At 35.9% G+C, this 18,429-nt stretch overlaps 1 protein-coding gene across 1 annotated transcript in view; it reads left to right on the top strand.

Moving 5' to 3' along the window:
• Window positions 1-18,429, top strand: part of TMEFF2 (transmembrane protein with EGF like and two follistatin like domains 2) — a 284,384-nt gene that overhangs the window by 220,221 nt on the left and 45,734 nt on the right. The window contains exons 6-7 of the mRNA XM_069577898.1: window positions 5,753-5,901; window positions 6,809-6,868. Coding sequence (XP_069433999.1) covers window positions 5,753-5,901; window positions 6,809-6,868 — 209 coding nt within the window. The remainder of the gene's footprint in view (window positions 1-5,752; window positions 5,902-6,808; window positions 6,869-18,429) is intronic.

Genomic DNA, 18,429 nt, shown 5'->3' with positions numbered 1-18,429 from the left:
AAAATGCACTGGTCAAAGCAAACACCCTCTTCCAACAACACAAAAGAAGACTCTACACATGGACATCACCAGATGGTCAACACTGAAATCAGATTGATTATATTCTTTGCAGCCAAAGATGGAGAAGCTTTATACAGCCAACAAAAACAAGACCAGGAGCTGACTGTGGCTCAGATCATGAACTCCTTATTACCAAATTCAGACTTAAATTGAAGAAAGTAAGGAAAACCACTAGACCATTCAGGTATGACCTAAATCAAATCCTTTATGATTATACAGTGGAAGTGAGAAATAGATTTAAGGGCCTAGATCTGAAAGATAGAGTGCCTGATGAACTCTGGAATGAGGTTCCTGACATTGTACAGGAGACAGGGATCAAGACCATCTCCATGGAAAAGAAATGCAAAAAAGCGAAATGGCTGTCTGGGGAGGCCTTACAAATAGCTGTGAAAAGAAGAGAAATAAAAAGCAAAGGAGAAAAAGAAAGATATAAGCATCTGAATGCAGAGTTCCGAAGAATAGCAAGAAGAGATAAGAAAGCCTTCCTCAGTGATCAATGCAAAGAAATAGAGGAAAACAACAGAATGGGAAAGACTAGAGATCTCTTCAAGAAAATTAGAGATACCAAGGGAACATTTCATGCAAAGATGGGCTGGATAAAGGACAGAAATGGTATGGACCTAACAGAAGCAGAAGATATTAAGAAGAGGTGGCAAGAATACACAGAAGAACCGTACAGAAAAGATCTTCATAACCCAGATAATCACGATGGTGTGATCACTCACCTAGATCCAGACATCCTGGAATGTGAAGTCAAGTGGGCCTTAGAAAGCATCACTACGAACAAAGCTAGTGGAGGTGATGGCATTCCAGTTGAGCTATTTCAAACCCTGAAAGATGATGCCGTGAAAGTGCTGCACTCAATATGCCAGCAAATTTGGCAAACTCAGCAGTGGCTACAGGACTGGAAAAGGTCAGTTTTCATTCCAATCCCAAAGAAAGGCAATGCCAAAGAATGCCCAAACTACCACACAATTGCACTCATCTCACATGCTAGTAAAGTAATGCTCAAAATTCTCCAAGCCAGGCTTCAGCAATGCATGAACCGTGAACTTCCTGATGTTCAAGCTGGTTTTAGAAAAGACAGAAACCAGAGATCAAATTGCCAACATCTGCTTTATCATGGAAAAAGCAAGAGAGTTCCAGAAAAACGTCTATTTCTGCTATATTGACTATGCCAAAGCCTTTGACTGTGTGGATCACAATAAATTGTGGAAAATTCTTCAAGAGATGGGGATACCAGACCACCTGACCTGCCTCTTGAGAAATCTGTATGCAGGTCAGGAAGCAACAGTTGGAACTGGACATGGAACAACAGACTGGTTCCAAATGGGAAAAGGAGTACCTCAAGGCTGTCTATTGTCACCCTGCTTATTTAACTTATATGCAGAGTACATCATGAGAAACGCTGGACTGGAAGAAACACAAGCTGGAATCAAGATTGCTGGGAGAAATATCAATAACCTCAGATATGTAGATGACACCACCCTTATGGCAGAAAGTGAAGAGGAACTAAAAAGCCTCTTGATGGAGGTGAAAGAGGAGAGTGAAAAAGTTGGTTTAAAGCTCAACATTCAGAAAACGAAGATCATGGCATCTGGTCCCATCACTTCATGGGAAATAGATGGGGAAACAGTAGAAACAGTGTCAGACTTTATATTTTGGGGCTCCAAAATCACTGCAGATGGTGGTTGCAGCCATGTAAAACGATGCTTACTCCTTGAAAGGAAAGTTATAACCAACCTAGATACCATATTAAAAAGCAGAGACATTACTTTGCTGACTAAGGTCCGTCTAGTCAAGGCTATGGTTTTTTCCAGTAGTCATGTATGGATGTGAGAGTTGGACTGTGAAGAAGGCTGAGCGCCGAAGAATTGATGCTTTTGAACTGTGGTGGTGGAGAAGACTCTTGAGAGTCCCTTGGATTACACGGAGATCCAACCAGTCCATTCTGAAGGAGAACAACCCTGGGATTTCTTTGGAAGGAATGATGCTAAAGCTGAAACTCCAGTACTTTGGCCACCTCATGCGAAGAGTTGACTCATTGGAAAAGACTCTGATGCTTGGAGGGATTGGGGGCAGGAAGAGAAGGGGATGACAGAGGATGAGATGGCTGGATGGCATCACTGACTTGATGGACGTGAATCTGAGTGAACTCCGGGAGTTGGTGATGGACAGGGAGGCCTGGCGTGCTGCGTTTCATAGGGTTACAAAGAGTCAGACACGACTGACGACTGAACTGAACTGAACTGAACTGAACTGATATGTCTACTTTTATGGCAGTAGAGTGATGATAATTTGGATTAATTTCATCCTCTCTTTAAAAATATAAGATCCTTTTGCTCTGTTCATTCATTTCACTTATGTATGTATTGAAACCACAGTTACTAAAAGTTTAGTGTTTGAAAGGTATTGGGCTGGGCAGGAACACAAAACTTAGCCACTACTGATAAAAGTCAAAATGGACTTAGAGTTTGAGATTCTGATCCTGAAATCCTGCATGGTTTTCTAACTAGTTAAGCCTAATATACTTAGGTACAAAAAATATAGTAAATAATGATAATATAATCAGAATTCATTGGTCTTTTATAATGTAGAAATACTAGGTCTTTTTAAGCCAATCCCAACGTTTCCTTTTCCCTGATGTACATAGTTTTTAAGCCATTTCAGCAATCAATGAAGCTTCTTCCACTTATTCAAAGAAAAAAAAGTATTCTCCATAGATTTCAAATTTCCAATTGATGCCGAAATTCATGAGTAAATTTATTATACTCATGCATTTATTTAACATAGGCAAGGCTCAAAGAGGATGGAGAAAGGAGTGGAGGTATTATATAATGACGCTGTACAGTAGAGAAAAGATGAGTGTAACCCATGTGGCTCAGAGGTTAAAGCGTCCGCCTGCAATGCAGGAGACCTGGGTTCGATCCCTAGGTCAGGAAGATCCCTTGGAGAAGGAAATGGCAACCCACTGCAGTTTTCTTGCCTGGAGTATCCCATGGACAGAGGAGCCTGGTGGGCTACAGTCCATGGGGGGTCGCAAGGAGTCAGACACAACTGAGCGTAACTTTCAACTTTCAATGCTTGCCTGAAGCTTATGACAAAACTCGTATCTTAACTTTCACCTAAAAGAATCTAGGTCCTCCCTTTGAGATGAGAATAGAAATTCCAAATATCTGAACTTTTTTTCTTAGCCATTTCCTGAAAGGCTTTATTTGAGGCAGCAAGAGTGATGAATTTCCAAAGGGGAAACAAACCTTGAAAGGATATCCCTGAACGAGCAATGCTGGAAAAGGAAAGGGAAGAAGGTATCAGCAGCAAAAGTCTATGGGACTAAGATCAGATCAGTCAAAGGGAAAAAATAGCCCACTGGAAAAGGGTGATATTGTTAGACTTTCCAAATAACTGTTTAATTTATTGGTACTGTGGTTTAGTTGAGTTCTTCACTGAAATGTTCAATCTGGCCAGTTCAACCAAATTTTATCTTTCCATCTCCATTCTCATTTGCTATTTTGTTATGATATCAAATGGATTTCTGAATTGCCAGTCTCTTTTGGGGGGGGGCAAGATTATATGTGATGTACATCCCTGCATTTCTTTGTATTCAACTTGGAGAAACCTGAAAATCCCTTGATACATTACCTAATTTGCTCTAGATGTTCATAGGTTCTCACATACCTTCCTCTCTGTTCTGCTGCTGCTAGCAGATAATTATTTCAGTGTCTTTCAAGGGGATGGTCTCTAGAGTCCAACACAACAGTAGTCAAAACCTCAACTCTCCTCAACATAAATGAAGCTATCTTTTTAAAAATACAAAAATTGGTCCCCTTTCCTCTTTATTGAGATCAAGCCTGAGCTACAAAGTCACTTCTCCCAATTCTTTATCGCAAGGACCAAAAGCTCTTTGAACATGTAACAGCTCCTGATCTCAGATTTTTCAGATGCAAAGAATCAGCCAAAGAAGCAATATTGTGATCCCAGTAGCTGTCATCATGTAGCACCATCACGGCCAAGGTAGGAATACCGCTCTCAGTGACTTAAGCATTAGAGATGGTTGCCATCTCTCTTATTTGTACCTAAGTGAACTATTAAAAATAACCAAGCATTTCTAGAGTAATTCTCTTATTCAAAAAATAAAATAAAATAAATGGATTAGCACATTATCTGCCAACATTTTTAACCAAGATCTAGGTAATTCTGATACAGATGATTTCAAGACTATACTCTGAGAGACACTAGTGTGTAGACATACCCTCTCTCACTCAGTCGACAAACCAATCAAGCAGTGATTCCCAGGAAGTGAATCTGATGCCAGGATGATTAACTAAGAATACAGAACCCTAGGCTTCCCCCGCCCCAGATTTAAGGAGGCCCAGAAACCTGCTTATAAACAACTATGTTTAGAAGTTTTTAGGAAAGTAATACACAGCCTATGGTGGGCAGAAAGGATTGTATTTTAGTTTAACACATCTGTGGGGGGTCCTTGTTCCACAGTTTACTAGCTCTCTGACCTTATGTAATATCGTTGGTCTGTAAAATGGCTGTTGCAAAGATTAAAGAAAGCAATGTGTGTTCAGAACCCAGCATGTTGTCAGCTGCTTGTTTTTGTTATCCTTATATCCTATGCTCAGCTCCAAGTAAAATATACAGAAGTAAAATGTGTGATTCATCACTTCAAGAATATTATCATCTGTTTAGAAAAGTAATAGAAATATTAATAAAAATTTTAAACGAGTTTATATTCTAAGGCAGTAACATATTTGCACACATAAACACAATATTCTGAGTGAAAAAGTAGATTGTAAAATATGGTGAGTTACAAGGACATAGGAAAAATCCTAAGAAGCTTGCTTTAAAATATCTAATTCTCTTAATTCAAGTAAACTAATTTTCATTAATCCACCAAATTTTTATTTCTATTAAGAAATCTATTAAAATCATGAGTGATAATCAACTTATTTAAAACAGAAAACAGAGAGAGTAGTATGTATTTGGGAAAGAGTTTAATGGCATAGGCTACCAGGGGCCCATGAAACCCCTAAAATATTATGCAGAGTTGTTTACATGAGTACAGTATTTCTGAGGAGAGGTCTGTACCTGTTATTTGATTCTCAAAGGGTTTGGTGATCTCCTCAAAATACTAAGGACCACTGACCATTCCTGTTTAGCACATCTTATGTGTATGTTCATATACGCTGAAGAAATTTAACTCCTCGTTGCATTCCAAATAATCTCCATGTGTACATTCTCTGAAATGTCCTCCGAGTCATTTTCCTCAAGCTTTCACCATTCAAATAGCCTGAGAAAAGAAGTAACACAGTAGATTTCATTTAAGGAAATTGTAAAGCAGAATTTCATGGCTACTTCAGCCTATTCAAATTCTGCAGGCATCAGCAGGGAAGTTTATGTACATATTTTAAAAGTTCCAGTGGCAGAGATTAACTGATGATTATTTTCTGAGTTTCCCCTTTTTTATTTTTTATCCATTGCTCAGTCTTTTGAATTATTTTAGATTAGTTCTGTGTTTCTTTTCATCTCAGGTAGAAGAGTGAAGGAACTTCCCCTGGAAGGATACAATTCAATTTTGCCAACTTGCATTTTGCCAGCCTAGCAATTCTTCCTCTTTGTGTTTTATTTATAATGTGGTAACAACACCATTGATGTTGCACATTTTATTTCTCTCTCCCTTTAGGTGTGTGTGCAACATTGACTGTTCTCAGACCAACTTCAATCCCCTGTGTGCTTCTGATGGGAAATCTTATGATAATGCATGTCAAATCAAAGAAGCGTCATGTCAGAAACAGGAGAAAATTGAAGTCATGTCATTGGGTCGATGTCAAGGTAATACTCACACCAAAATTTATTTTGCAGAATATCTTTAGTCTTTGCATGGGCTTCTCTTGTAGCTCAGCTGGTAAAGCATCTGCCTGCAATGGCGGAGACCTGGGTTTGATCCCTGGGTTGGGAAGATCCCCTGGAGAAGGGAGAGGCTACGCATTCTAGTATACTGGCCTAGAGAGTTCCCTGGACTGTATAGTCCATGGGGTCACAAAGAGTCAGACATACTCAGCGACTTTCACTTCACTCAGTCTTTACATAGAAATGAAAAGAGGAGATAATCCCTTATTAGGCAGGGACTTCTTTTTGAAAGACAAGTTTGGTTTACAATGGACAGTAAATTTTACTGCAGCAATTGTGGTGATTATAGGGCCTATTGGCAACGATCCATACTTTTTTTCTGTATAATGGCGCTGCGTCTTCACAATGCCATCAACACAGAGTCCAGTATTCCAAAAATTGTAGATATACTCCTTGAACAGGGTAAAGAGAAAGTTAAAATAATTTTTAGCAAAGACTATAAAGATATATTGTATAACATTGAAATCAGAGCAGATCACACCATTTTTATATATTGAGTCAATAGAAATATGTCAAGTACATTTTCACAGTTGGGATGTCCCAGAATGTTCTATTTTGTTTCTTGTTCAGAAACAAATATTTTCTTGGGTTTTGATTTGTTATTCTTTTACCCAACTTATCTCAGTTATAGTTTGAAACTTCTTGCCCTAAGCATTAGAAAGCCTATATCTTTCTATTTGTCTTAAACAGAAATTGATATTGTAAATCTGATTTGTGTAAAGATTGCTTAGAAATATATTTGAAAACTCCTTAATTGTAATGAAAATACTGTTAGAAAGATATCTAGGTAACAAGTTAATCAATCTTTATTGTTAATTTTTTAACACAGATAACACAACTACAACTACTAAATCTGAAGATGGGCATTATGCAAGAACAGATTATGCAGGTACGTAATATTTTCCACCATAAAATATGAGCACTGCTTTTAAAGAATTCTGAGGATTCATTGTTTACCATTGATCCTAAGCTGATCTTGTAAGACTCCTGACATGGGCTAGTCTTCTCTTGCTTAGTTCAAATTTTCAATAGATGAGATTGAATTTTTGTGGAAGCAAATAAGATACTTTTTTGCAGTTAAAGCAATTGTCAAAAATGTCAGTAAGATATAATTAACTTGTTTTGACAGTGCAAATGGTACAAATGACAAAACATTTATCAAATTAGTGGACATCAATGGAAATTAATGCAATTTTTGGTGGTATATTGTAATTAATGCAAATGTTCTAGTTTGAATTTTTATAAAAGTCAACAAGAAAGAAGTCTTCTAGTCTCTAAAAAAGCTGGAAAGAAAGGACATCTATAAATAGCAATACAGGCTGTCTTTTTACTCTGATGCAAAGTTTAAAAGGTATGGTTAACTTATTTTAAAAATAATAAAATAAGTTACTTAGAAACTAAAATGCAAAATTATACATTTATAATTTTATAGAGTAAAATTATACTCTGACACATGCAAAATTATAAAACATTTTATGCAGAAATGTAAATCTTATTTAGCAATTATAGAATGTTATTCTGAGGAATATTTTTGCCTACTATAGTTTGCTTGAGTGAGAAATAATTTATGGGTATTCAAATATGATTTTTAACAGATTCTTAAACTTCATAGAAATTTAGGATAAAAATATAATAAAATTATTGAGGTTGATAATGATATGTAGTTTTTTTAAAACAGTTTTTTATTTAGTTATTAAATATCTATAACTAGATTTATGGCTAATAGCCAATGGAAAAAATGTTTAAGAAATATGGACTATTATTCACTCTTTTTGAAACTGTATTTCCTTTAGCACTATTTCTGCCGGTATATTTATACACATAATAAATCTTGATGAAGTTTTTAAAAATTAGATGTTTTACTTATAGATACTTCAAACATCTTAGAATTTGGAAATAATTCTTTTTAAAAATTTTCCATTTTTACCTTAATTTTCAACACATAAATAAATGATTTTGTGCACTAGCTGTCTAGAATTATCATGAACAATGATCCATGGAAAAAGACATTAGTTCTACATAGATAATGTATAGCTGTTTCCAAAATGTCCAGGAGACCAATTGATACACGTTCCTTGAAAAGAAGAGTCTATGGTCAGTAGTTTGAGAAGATCCCAGATAAACAAATGTTTTTTTTTTTTTTTTAACCTAGAACTCCTCATAGCTTTTACATGCAGTATAAAACTTTTAAGAAATATGCATCTTTTATTTATTTAATGCTTTGTATGTCTTGTGCAGAATTTCTCATATATACAAAATACACACAAATATAGGCCATATAGTAAAATGAACCCAAAGGTACTCATCACTCAAAGTTGAGTAACATCAATCCATGACTGACCTAACCCCATCCCCACACCCATCTTTTTCCACTTTCAAAATATGTGGAAATCATTCCAGAAATTATATCATTTTATTCATAACTACTTTAGCTTACATCTCTAAAAGATCAACCCTTTTTAAATAAAATTATGTCATTATCACATGCAACACAATTATGAGTAATTCCTAATAACACATAGCTTTTATCAAACTTATTGATGAATAACACATTTTTTTGTGGCATAGTTTTCATTACTAGTGTCACTAAGAATGTACTTTGGAATATGCTGATCTACAGGAAAATACTGAAAGTAATGAAAGATAATAATGGAAAATTGAACTCTAAAGCTAATAGCATGTTTTACATTTTAAATGATGTCAAATTTAAATTCTATATTTTATTATAAATAATAACTATATATTGGCATTTTAAATCACCACCTGACATATTTAATTTTACTGTAGCCAAAAATATTTGGAGATTTTACAAGAATCTCATTTTTATAAAAGGAGTAACTTACTAAATGCATTTAAGATATTTTTATACCTGTTTTGCAAATTCATTTAGAAAAAAAATCATCAAAAATGGAGATCCTTACAAAAATGGAAATAGAACTGCCTTATGACCAGCAATCTCACTGCTGGGCATACACACCAAGCAAACCAGAATTGAAAGAGACACGTGTACCCCAATGTTCATCGCAGCACTGTTTATAACAGCCAGGACATGGAAGCAACCTAGATGTCCATCAGCAGATGAATAGATAAGAAAGCTGTGGTACATATACACAATGGAGTATTACTCAGCCATTAAAAAGAGTACATTTGAATCAGTTCTAATAAGGTGGATGAAACTGGAGCCTATTATAAAGAGTGAAGTAAGCCAGAAGGAAAAACACCAATACGATATACTAACGCATATATATGGAATTTAGAAAGATGGTAACGATAACCCTTTATGTGAGACAGCAAAAGAGACACAGATGTATAGAACGGACTTTTGGACTCTGTGGGAGAGGGAGAGGGTGGGATGATTTGGGAGAATGGCATTGAAACATGTATAATATCCTATGAAATGAATCGCCAGTCCAGGTTCTATGCAGGATACAGGATGCTTGGGGCTGATGCACTGGGATGACTCAGAGGGATGGTACAGGAAGGGATGTGGGAGGGGAGTTCAGTATGGGGAACACGTGTACACCCGTGGTGGATTCATGTTGATGTATGGCAAAAGCAATACAATATTGTAAAGTAATTAGCCTCCAATTAAAATAAATAAATTTAAATTTAAAAAAATTTTTACATTTTGTGAATATCTTCTCCATTGAACTCATAGGAAAATCAAACCTCTTCCTGAGAATTTTGTCCCTGAAACAAAGAAGAGTTCAAGTTGATTAGCGTCAATGTGCAAATATTTTTGCATGTATAAATTTGTATCAATAAATGGAAGGGAGTATGCAATTCTCTCAATATTTTGCATATTAATGGTTTGTCCATTTTCAAACAGTTTGGGAAGTTGAATTTTTATTCCAAAAAATATTTTATATTTGAGCTTGGTTTCAAACAGATCATCTCTGGTCTTCAGTGTCAGTACTTTTAGTTGACATTGTTTCTTTCCTATCTATGTCTTTATTGAACAGAAGAATGTGTTTTTAAGTACATGCAAATGAAAACTATCTAGACACTAAATGTTGTCCAAGATGTTCTAATTTGACATCAGGTTTATGTAGTAAATCCCAAAGAAAAACTTTTGAGATAAAAAGTAAAGTTTAAAAATAACATTTGTTGAAATCCAGATTTAAGACAGGAACAAAGATAATGTCAATGGAAGCTTGCAATTTCTAATTAAACATTGATTGCACACTTTAAAATTCCCCTGGATTTAATTTAGATGTTTATCTTCATGAATGATCTTATTAAAATGTAATATATACACTTTTTAGACATTGTTTAAATAACAGTTATGCTGTGTGTGCTTAGTCACTCAATCATGTGTCTGACTCTTTGCGACCCCATGGACTGTGGCCTTCCAGGCTCCTTTGTCCAAAAAGTAGTCATGTCCCTCAGCCTTTCTAGGACTTCCTTTGTGGCTCAGCTGGTAAAGAATCTGCCTGCAATGTGGGAGACCTAGGTTAAGTTCCTGGGTTGGGAAGATCCCCTGGAGAAAGGAAAGGCTACCCACTCCAGTATTCTGGCCTGGAGAATTCCATGGACTGTTGGTCTGTATAGTCCATGGGGTTGCAAAGAGTCAGACACTACTGAGCGACTTTCACTTTCACTTTTCAGCATTTCCACGCTTCCCGTAGTATTTGTATTTTCCTGAATTTGGGGACTCAACCTTTAGAAAAAGTAAAAGGGCACCAAATGGAGACTCAGTATGTTATTGTCCTCTTAATTTGTTTCACAAGCTCAAAACTCCCCAAGGAGGGAAAACAGGAACTGGGTGATTCCTTTTCCTAGAAGTTTGTGAGTACTCACAGCTAATTTAATGTCAGTCACTTCTCCTGTTAGACAAACATTCATGTGCTCTCGTACCACAGAGAGGTACAGATCTTTAATGCATTCTCCTTTGTTTCCTTACCTGTGTTTAATATTATAGTTTAAAACTTTTAGCTCCCCCCGCCAACATTCTTCCCTTTGAGCCTACCTTGCAGCTGTTAATATAAGAACACATATATCTGATTACAAAAATGGGAATACACTTTAAAGAAAGCCTAAATCTAAAAATAAATATGCTGTATCTCATTTTTATATAACCTTAAGAAGAGAAACTCCAGTAAGGACTAGTAGGGGCTCATTTATGAAAAAATTAATGCAAACCACAAGAACCATGCCGCCAGCAAGACTAGAGCCTGACTGAGCTTATGCAGAGCTGTGACTCCCCAGACACTTCCAGGCACAAAACTGAAATGGACACTGAGAAACCAAAAAATTTGCCAGATCATCCCTGCCAGCAGTATTTGCTGATTGTGTCTGACTTGAGTCTCTATTTTGCCCTCTCTTCTTTAATGAGACTCAAGGCATTAGTGAGTCCTGAATCAAGAGCTTTGGGTCTCTTTGTTTCAAGGCAGACAGGATCCCTGTCTGATGAGCTAAACAAGCCACTTAACGCTATTCTCCCTTCATCAGTCTAGGATGGGCTTAAATTTAGGTCTTCCTGTTCACTAGCAGAAAGGTTCAGAGAATACAGTTTTATAAAACCACAAAGCTGGGGCTTTCAGGGATTTCCATTGTTTCAAAATGCTAATATTAAACTTTCCTTCTGTAAGTTTTTAAATAGCAAATGTTTTACATCTCTTGAAATCTGCAACATTGTCTTTATAGATGTGTGTGTGTGTGTGTGTGTTGCCCTCATGTCTTGTAATGAAAAAAGAAATGAAGTGCAACTATTTTGTTTTTCTTCATATGATATGTGTATTTTCTGATTGGTTTGCTTTTCTGTCTGAAAGTCTGGTCATGCTTTATAAAAATGACTATATATTTTTTTCTGGTAAAAATATGCTTAATTTTATAAGTTATTAGATGTAAAAAAACGAGCAAAATAATCATGAAGTTAAACTAGTCTTTCTTTTATCATCTGGAAAATAAAATATATTTTTAATGCCATTCTGTACTGATTTCCAAAAGTATTTGCAGCAACTTAAAATTATTTTTTTTTAAATTTTTTATTTTATTTTATTTTTTTCCATTCATTAGGTTTTCCTTTTTTTTTTTTTAATTTTAAAATCTTTAATTCTTACATGCATTCCCAAACATGAACCCCCCTCCCACCTCCCTCCCCATAACATCTTTCTGGGTCATCCCCATGTACCAGCCCCAAGCATGCTGCATCCTGCGTCAGACATAGACTGGCGATTCAATTCACATGATAGTATACATGTTAGAATGGCATTCTCCCAAATCATCCCACCCTCTCCCTCTCCCTCTGAGTCCAAAAGTCCGTTATACACATCTGTGTCTCTTTCCCTGTCTTGCATACAGGGTCGTCATTGCCATCTTCCTAAATTCCATATATATGTGTTAGTATACTGTATTGGTGTTTTTCTTTCTGGCTTACTTCACTCTGTATAATCGGCTCCAGTTTCATCCATCTCAACAGAACTGATTCATATAGTCAATGAAATTTTTTAAAGAGAAATTGAAAACATAAAAGCAGAACTGTTGAGTAAAATAAATATATCAGCAACATAGACTATTACAGTTACTGCATTTAGCCCTAAGCATTCTTGAAATCAATATGAAAAGAGAAATTATGATTGAATCAATTCATTCAACAAATATTTGGTCTATTATATGCATTCTGCTGTCCTGGGCTTTACAAAGGTGAACATGTCAATGGAAATCTCTGCTAAAATGAAGCTTAGGTCTTTCACTGTCTGATGAAAATAATCAGTTCAGAGGCCAAAGTTTCTTTGGAACTAAATTCTAAGGAAATATTTAGTGTAGATCTTATAAGGCATCACTGGAAAATATAGAATGGATAAGATCTTCAACAGTGATTTTAATAAAATATGCCAAGAAGCTGTTTATATTGCTGGGGGGGTTTTAAATCAATTTTTTATAACATTCTAGAGCATAGCATTAAAATATATATAACTCAACAATAGGGTCCCTATGGCAGACTAAAGTAATTAGTTACATTCATGTATATTTTCAAATTGAAAAATAAATAACCCAGAGTCCTGAGGAAAATAGCTCCAAGAGAAAGCATACTCAGTCTTTCTTTCTCATGTAGCTACAGGTTCAGCAGGATAACAGAACAGTCAGAAAGCTTGAGTAAAGATAAAGGATATGTTAGATTACAGTCTGTATATGGGGAAGAAAAATCCCCCTGTTTTTATTAGTTGTTAATGAGGAAAATAAGTCCCGAGTCATCCCCACTCTAGGGAGGGAGCCAGGCTCTGCTTAACTTTGAGTCTAGTTATGGAGTCCATATGTCTACTTGATCTCTACATTACACTGGTTGTTCACTATTTCTTATAAAATTTAGGCAGGATTAATTTTTTAGGAAATGTTCTCTTTTCCTTATATTTAAGCAATAATTTAGATATTAAGCTCAGGTCTGAAATGTGGAAGAAAATAACCAGAACTACACATTTAAACCAAATTCTATCCATCCTATTATTATTCCATCAACCCATTTTTCTACACTAAGAGGAAACTGACATCTTGAAAGTATATCTAGATAGCCTAAGTGAATTGTCATAATCACTTGTTCTCTGTAGAAGTCATTGCAATTTACAAAGGCTTTTCACATATATTGTCTCCTTCAGTCTTGACAACCAAAATGTGAGGGAGATATTGTATTCATTTGACAGGTGAGAAATGGAAGTTCAGGAAGATTAAGTAAAAAGACTATGTGATAGAGCTAAGGCTCAAAGCATCTTTGCTAATTTCAGATTCCAGCAAAATGTGAATGGTGAGGGATCAGGGGAAAAGCATCACTACCTAACATTCTTAGAGGCTTTGGGACTGACACTACACCTTAAAGGTTAACCCCTTTTGAATCCAGATTCAAAACTGTTTCACCATGATATCCTCATTGCTGTGAGATGCTCCAGAGTTACTCTTCTCTTTGAATTTATGTCTATATATTATAAGCACTATATTGTTTGGTTTTAAAATTCTCCTGTTCTATTTCCTGTTTATCCACATACACAGGAGAAGCCAAAGGGAACAGGATTTGTTACCAAGTAATCCTGCATTAATAGAAAATGTGTGTGTGTGACACTTTGTAGTTTTACAAAGATCCATCCACATTATCTTATTCGCTTTAACATCAGTTCAATAAAATAGTGTTACAAATATTTAGGGGAAATAAAACCATGGCTCAGAGACATTAAATGGTTGACCTGGAGCTGGATGCAGTATTTTGATGTATTGACCAGCCATCCATGCAAAAAAGGCACTTGCTTGATTTATTTACTATTTGCCTCAATTGCCCTTCCACTATATATATATAAACATGACTGCCAAGTGATTCCATATCATATTTTTTCATACAAATTAATTCAGTCATGTGGCAAAAATCTGCCTTTAAAATGGAAACTTTTTCTATTTGCTTGTACACTTCACTGGAAAGCATGTTATGTCTAGGCCAATAATTTGATCTGTAGGAAATAAATAAATAAATAGCAGCAAATACAGACAGCAGCTTGTAGCACAAATATTGGTATCAACAGGGAAATAAATAAAAATGTTTGCCTGGGCTATTACAGTGCCACCAGACTAGCCTAGAATATTTAAGTTTAGGAAATGAATTAAGATGTCAAGATTTTCTCAAGATTTCTGAGGGAAAGTGTCTCAATTTGAGGATTTTTCCCTCTGGGATTTAGTTTAGAGTGCTGCAAAATTCATAAAGCTTTCTATGAACTCTCACTCACGATTTTTCCTGCTGTCTTGAACTTCTGTACTTTCATTGTTTTCCCCATAAAATCATGTAGCCAGTCATCTGTAATATGATGTTATGTTCATGGTTATAGATAAACACAGAAATAGTATTTGCAATACAGATGAAAGTTTTCTACCGAAGAGTTGCCTTGGGCCCTGCTAGACACACTAGAAAACTTTGTGTTTATGCCCTAGTTCATAAAAGCATCCTGAATCATTTATGTGCACTTTTATTTTTTCCTATTTGAAACACTTTTTTTTCTAAAACAAATTGTTCACCTTGAGGTGTTACCTATTAACTTTTCCCTCCCTTGAAGGTGTGGCAGCCAGTTTAGTGGTTAAAGCCATTACAAATCAGACAGGGCTGAGTTGAAACACCAGACACGTTATTATTGCTTATTTAAACTTGAATCAGTTAGTTAACCATTCTGAGCCTCAGTTTCGTTATCTGTTCAATAATAAGCCTACTTCCGCAGAGCTGAAGTTGGAGTTGAGATGAAATATAAGTGTATATGTGTCAGTGTTACTCTCCCAGTTCATCCCATCCTTCCCTTCCCCATCGCCTGTGTCCATATGGCCGTTCTCTATGTCTGCATCTTTATTCTTTTCTGGAATAGGTTCATCTGTACCATTTTTCTAGATTCCATACATACGTGTTAATACACGATATTTGTTTTTCTCTTTCTGACTTATTTCACTTTATATGACAGACTCTATGTCCATCCACATCACTACAAATGACCCAGTTTCATTCCTTTTCATGGCAGAGCAATGTTGTATCTTGTATATGTACCACGTCTTCTTTACCCATTCATCTGCCTATGGACACTATCACGTGTGAAATAATTGGCTGGTGGAAAGCCGTATAGCACAGGAAGCTCAGCTTAGTGCTCTGTGATGACCTAGAGGGGTGGAGTCAGGGGAAGTGGGAGGCTCAGGAGGGAAGGGATATATATACGCATATAGATGATTCACTTTGTTGTACAGCAGAAACTATCACACCATTGTAAAGCAATTATACTAAAAAAAAAAAAAGGATGTTACATAAGGCATTAGCAAGTAGCAAGTAAGCTAGCTATTGCTGTTAGTTTCCTTTTGATCTGAAAACTTAAAAGAATTTATTTTATGGGAAATGTAACACATTGTGTGGGATATGGTTTGTTCGCATATGGGTTCAGAGTTTCTATACATATACTGTCATTTATAAGATCAAAAAAGTACAAAAGTTTTATTTTTTCCTACCCAAGTCATATAACAACTTATTGCAAGATCCTTTGGCTTATTTTTTAATTCACCTATAAAGAAGTACTTATTAAACACCTGCCATCTCTAAGTCTTTGACATATTAGTATGTCAAATTTATCACACGGTCATTTTTTCAGTTTTCCTCTGGTCAACACAATGTTATATATGGTATATTTTGATCATTTGAAAAACGTGGTCACCAGATTATTACATTATGTGATCCAAATAGGAATTTAATAAGAGGATATAACATTTGACAGGACTACAAGATCATGGTATCACTTTTTGTTTCTAGTTGAGCTTTAAAATTAGTCATTTATACCCCAGAGTATACAGGAATGTTTTCCACTTGTGCAGAATATTTAGGGGAAGTGTCAAAGTCAGAATAAATAGTTTTAACAAAAAACTGACCATTGAGGAAAAACAAGTCTTCTTGGCCTAGGAGGCAAAGAGGAAAAACTGTTTGAGTTCAAACATCTAGATATCACTGGCAAAAGTGAAATAATTCTCCACTATGGTTTACCTTTTTACCTCAAACATGACATTTCTCTTCCTAAGGAACAGTAGGTTAAGTATGGATAGAATATGTGAAACTGAAATTAGAGCAGAATATCTTCAAATTCTCTGTATAATTTCAAGACACATAGTTCTTCATAAAACTAATATCTAGAATTCAAGCAGTTTCAAAAAGCCCAAAATATCTACAGCTCTTTGATTTACTTCTGTTAATGAGTCTGACATGCCCCAAATATATGAACCCACATTATCAAGAACATTAAAAATTCAGTTCTCACATCTTGACAATTTGAGACTGTGTACAAACATAATCAACTAAAAATATTTTTAAATATCTCAAAAACTAAAATCTCTCAGAAAAAAATGCATTTCTAAACACTGTTACTCGTTTCATGGGTTGTAGCTTATTCCCTCCAGTTGATCATTTGTAAGACACTCAGATTTTTAGTTTGAACTCAAATGGAACCAAGAGAAATCTAACTTATGAGCTAAACTCTAGGCATAAAGTGCATGAAGATCAGTAATAAGGCTTGAGGAATGTAACCTGAAAATAGTAAGGAGGACCTAAGAAGGAAGCATGCCATCCCCACCTCTGAGTCCTGAAAGCTGAAGGGACTTGGTACTTTCAGGGAAAGCTAGTGCTTCAGTATGTAAGAAGAGACATGAAAATTTGAGTGACACATCTGATGAGAGAGAGTATTTTGCCAATTATGGAGCACAGGTCCAGATGAGCTTTGGGAAGTGGCTGGAGTTGGGAGGCAGAGACAGGTTTAGTTAAGGGCCAAGAACCAATAAGCACAGCACATCACATAGTGGAGATGATGAATCGGTAGAGACAGGCAGCTGGGATAGTGAAAGTAAAGGTGTTAGTCTCTCAGTCGTGTCCCACTCTTTGGGACCCCATGCACTGTAGCCCACCAGGCTCCTCTGTCCATGGGATTCTCCAGGCAGGAATACTAGAGGAGGTAGCCATTTTCTTCTCCAGGGAATCTTCCTGACCCAGGGATGGAACCTGGGTCTCCTGCATTGCAGGCAGATTCTTAACCATCTGAGCCATGGAGCAGGGGGAATACTATTGAGATAGGATAGCGCAAGATTGGATATTTACTGAATTCATGACAAATCTCTTAGACTTGTGGACTCAGAGATCTACATTTTCAACACTCTAAAAGTAAGCTGTTACGTCCCTGGTAAACCAAGATTCAACGTCAGTGTATAGGTAGATAGATAGAATAGATAGAATAAGATAGAATTGTCTAGAGCCCTTGGTTCCTCAGCCAGTACATTCTCTTCTTAGAGTTGAATTCTCCAAGAAGCCCAGTTATAAGGTCATTTAGTGAATCTGAACAGAGCATATTTTCTTTAGATGTTTAAGGAATCAAGCTAAGACAGCCTGATACAAAAGGCTATGCAATAGAGATATTCTTGTCCTCAAATTTATATAGATAATAAGTGTCTTTAGCCAGGATTTCCTCTTCCATGGTTAGCACTTAACAGTAACGCTATTGGCCTATGTTACTCTTTGTTGAGTTTCCATTTCTGGGTGTTCTTGTCCAGTCTACCTATTTTTCTAGATATAGTAGTTTAGACATGCTCTCCTAAAAGCCAACTCATGACTTTAAGACTTTCTAGTGCTCTGGAAAAGCACAGGGCAATTTCTTCTTCCTACTTCTGAGTTCCTCTGGGATTTTCCCCAAAGAAATTACAATATTGGTATAAATATCTGTATTAACCATATTGGGTTGATAAGTCCTTCTACATTTTGAAAGTTGTAAAAGTTTTTACGCAAAGTTATCTTTCAAAGCCCTTCCTTAACAGATAATTCAAAGAGGTCTGACCATTAACTAAGAAAAATGAGTAAATCTTAGAAAGCAAGTTTAATATTTTGGGTGCATCCTAAAATAATTCTTAGCATTTATGCCAATAAATTTCCTTTATGATGACATTGTTAATGTTTCATTTCATTAATACAAACAG

Source organism: Ovis canadensis, chromosome 2 (genome assembly GCF_042477335.2).
Source record: "Ovis canadensis isolate MfBH-ARS-UI-01 breed Bighorn chromosome 2, ARS-UI_OviCan_v2, whole genome shotgun sequence".
NCBI lineage: Eukaryota > Metazoa > Chordata > Mammalia > Artiodactyla > Bovidae > Ovis > Ovis canadensis.
The sequence above is the reverse complement of the archived record's forward strand: the minus strand, read 5'-3'. Positions and strand labels throughout refer to the sequence as shown.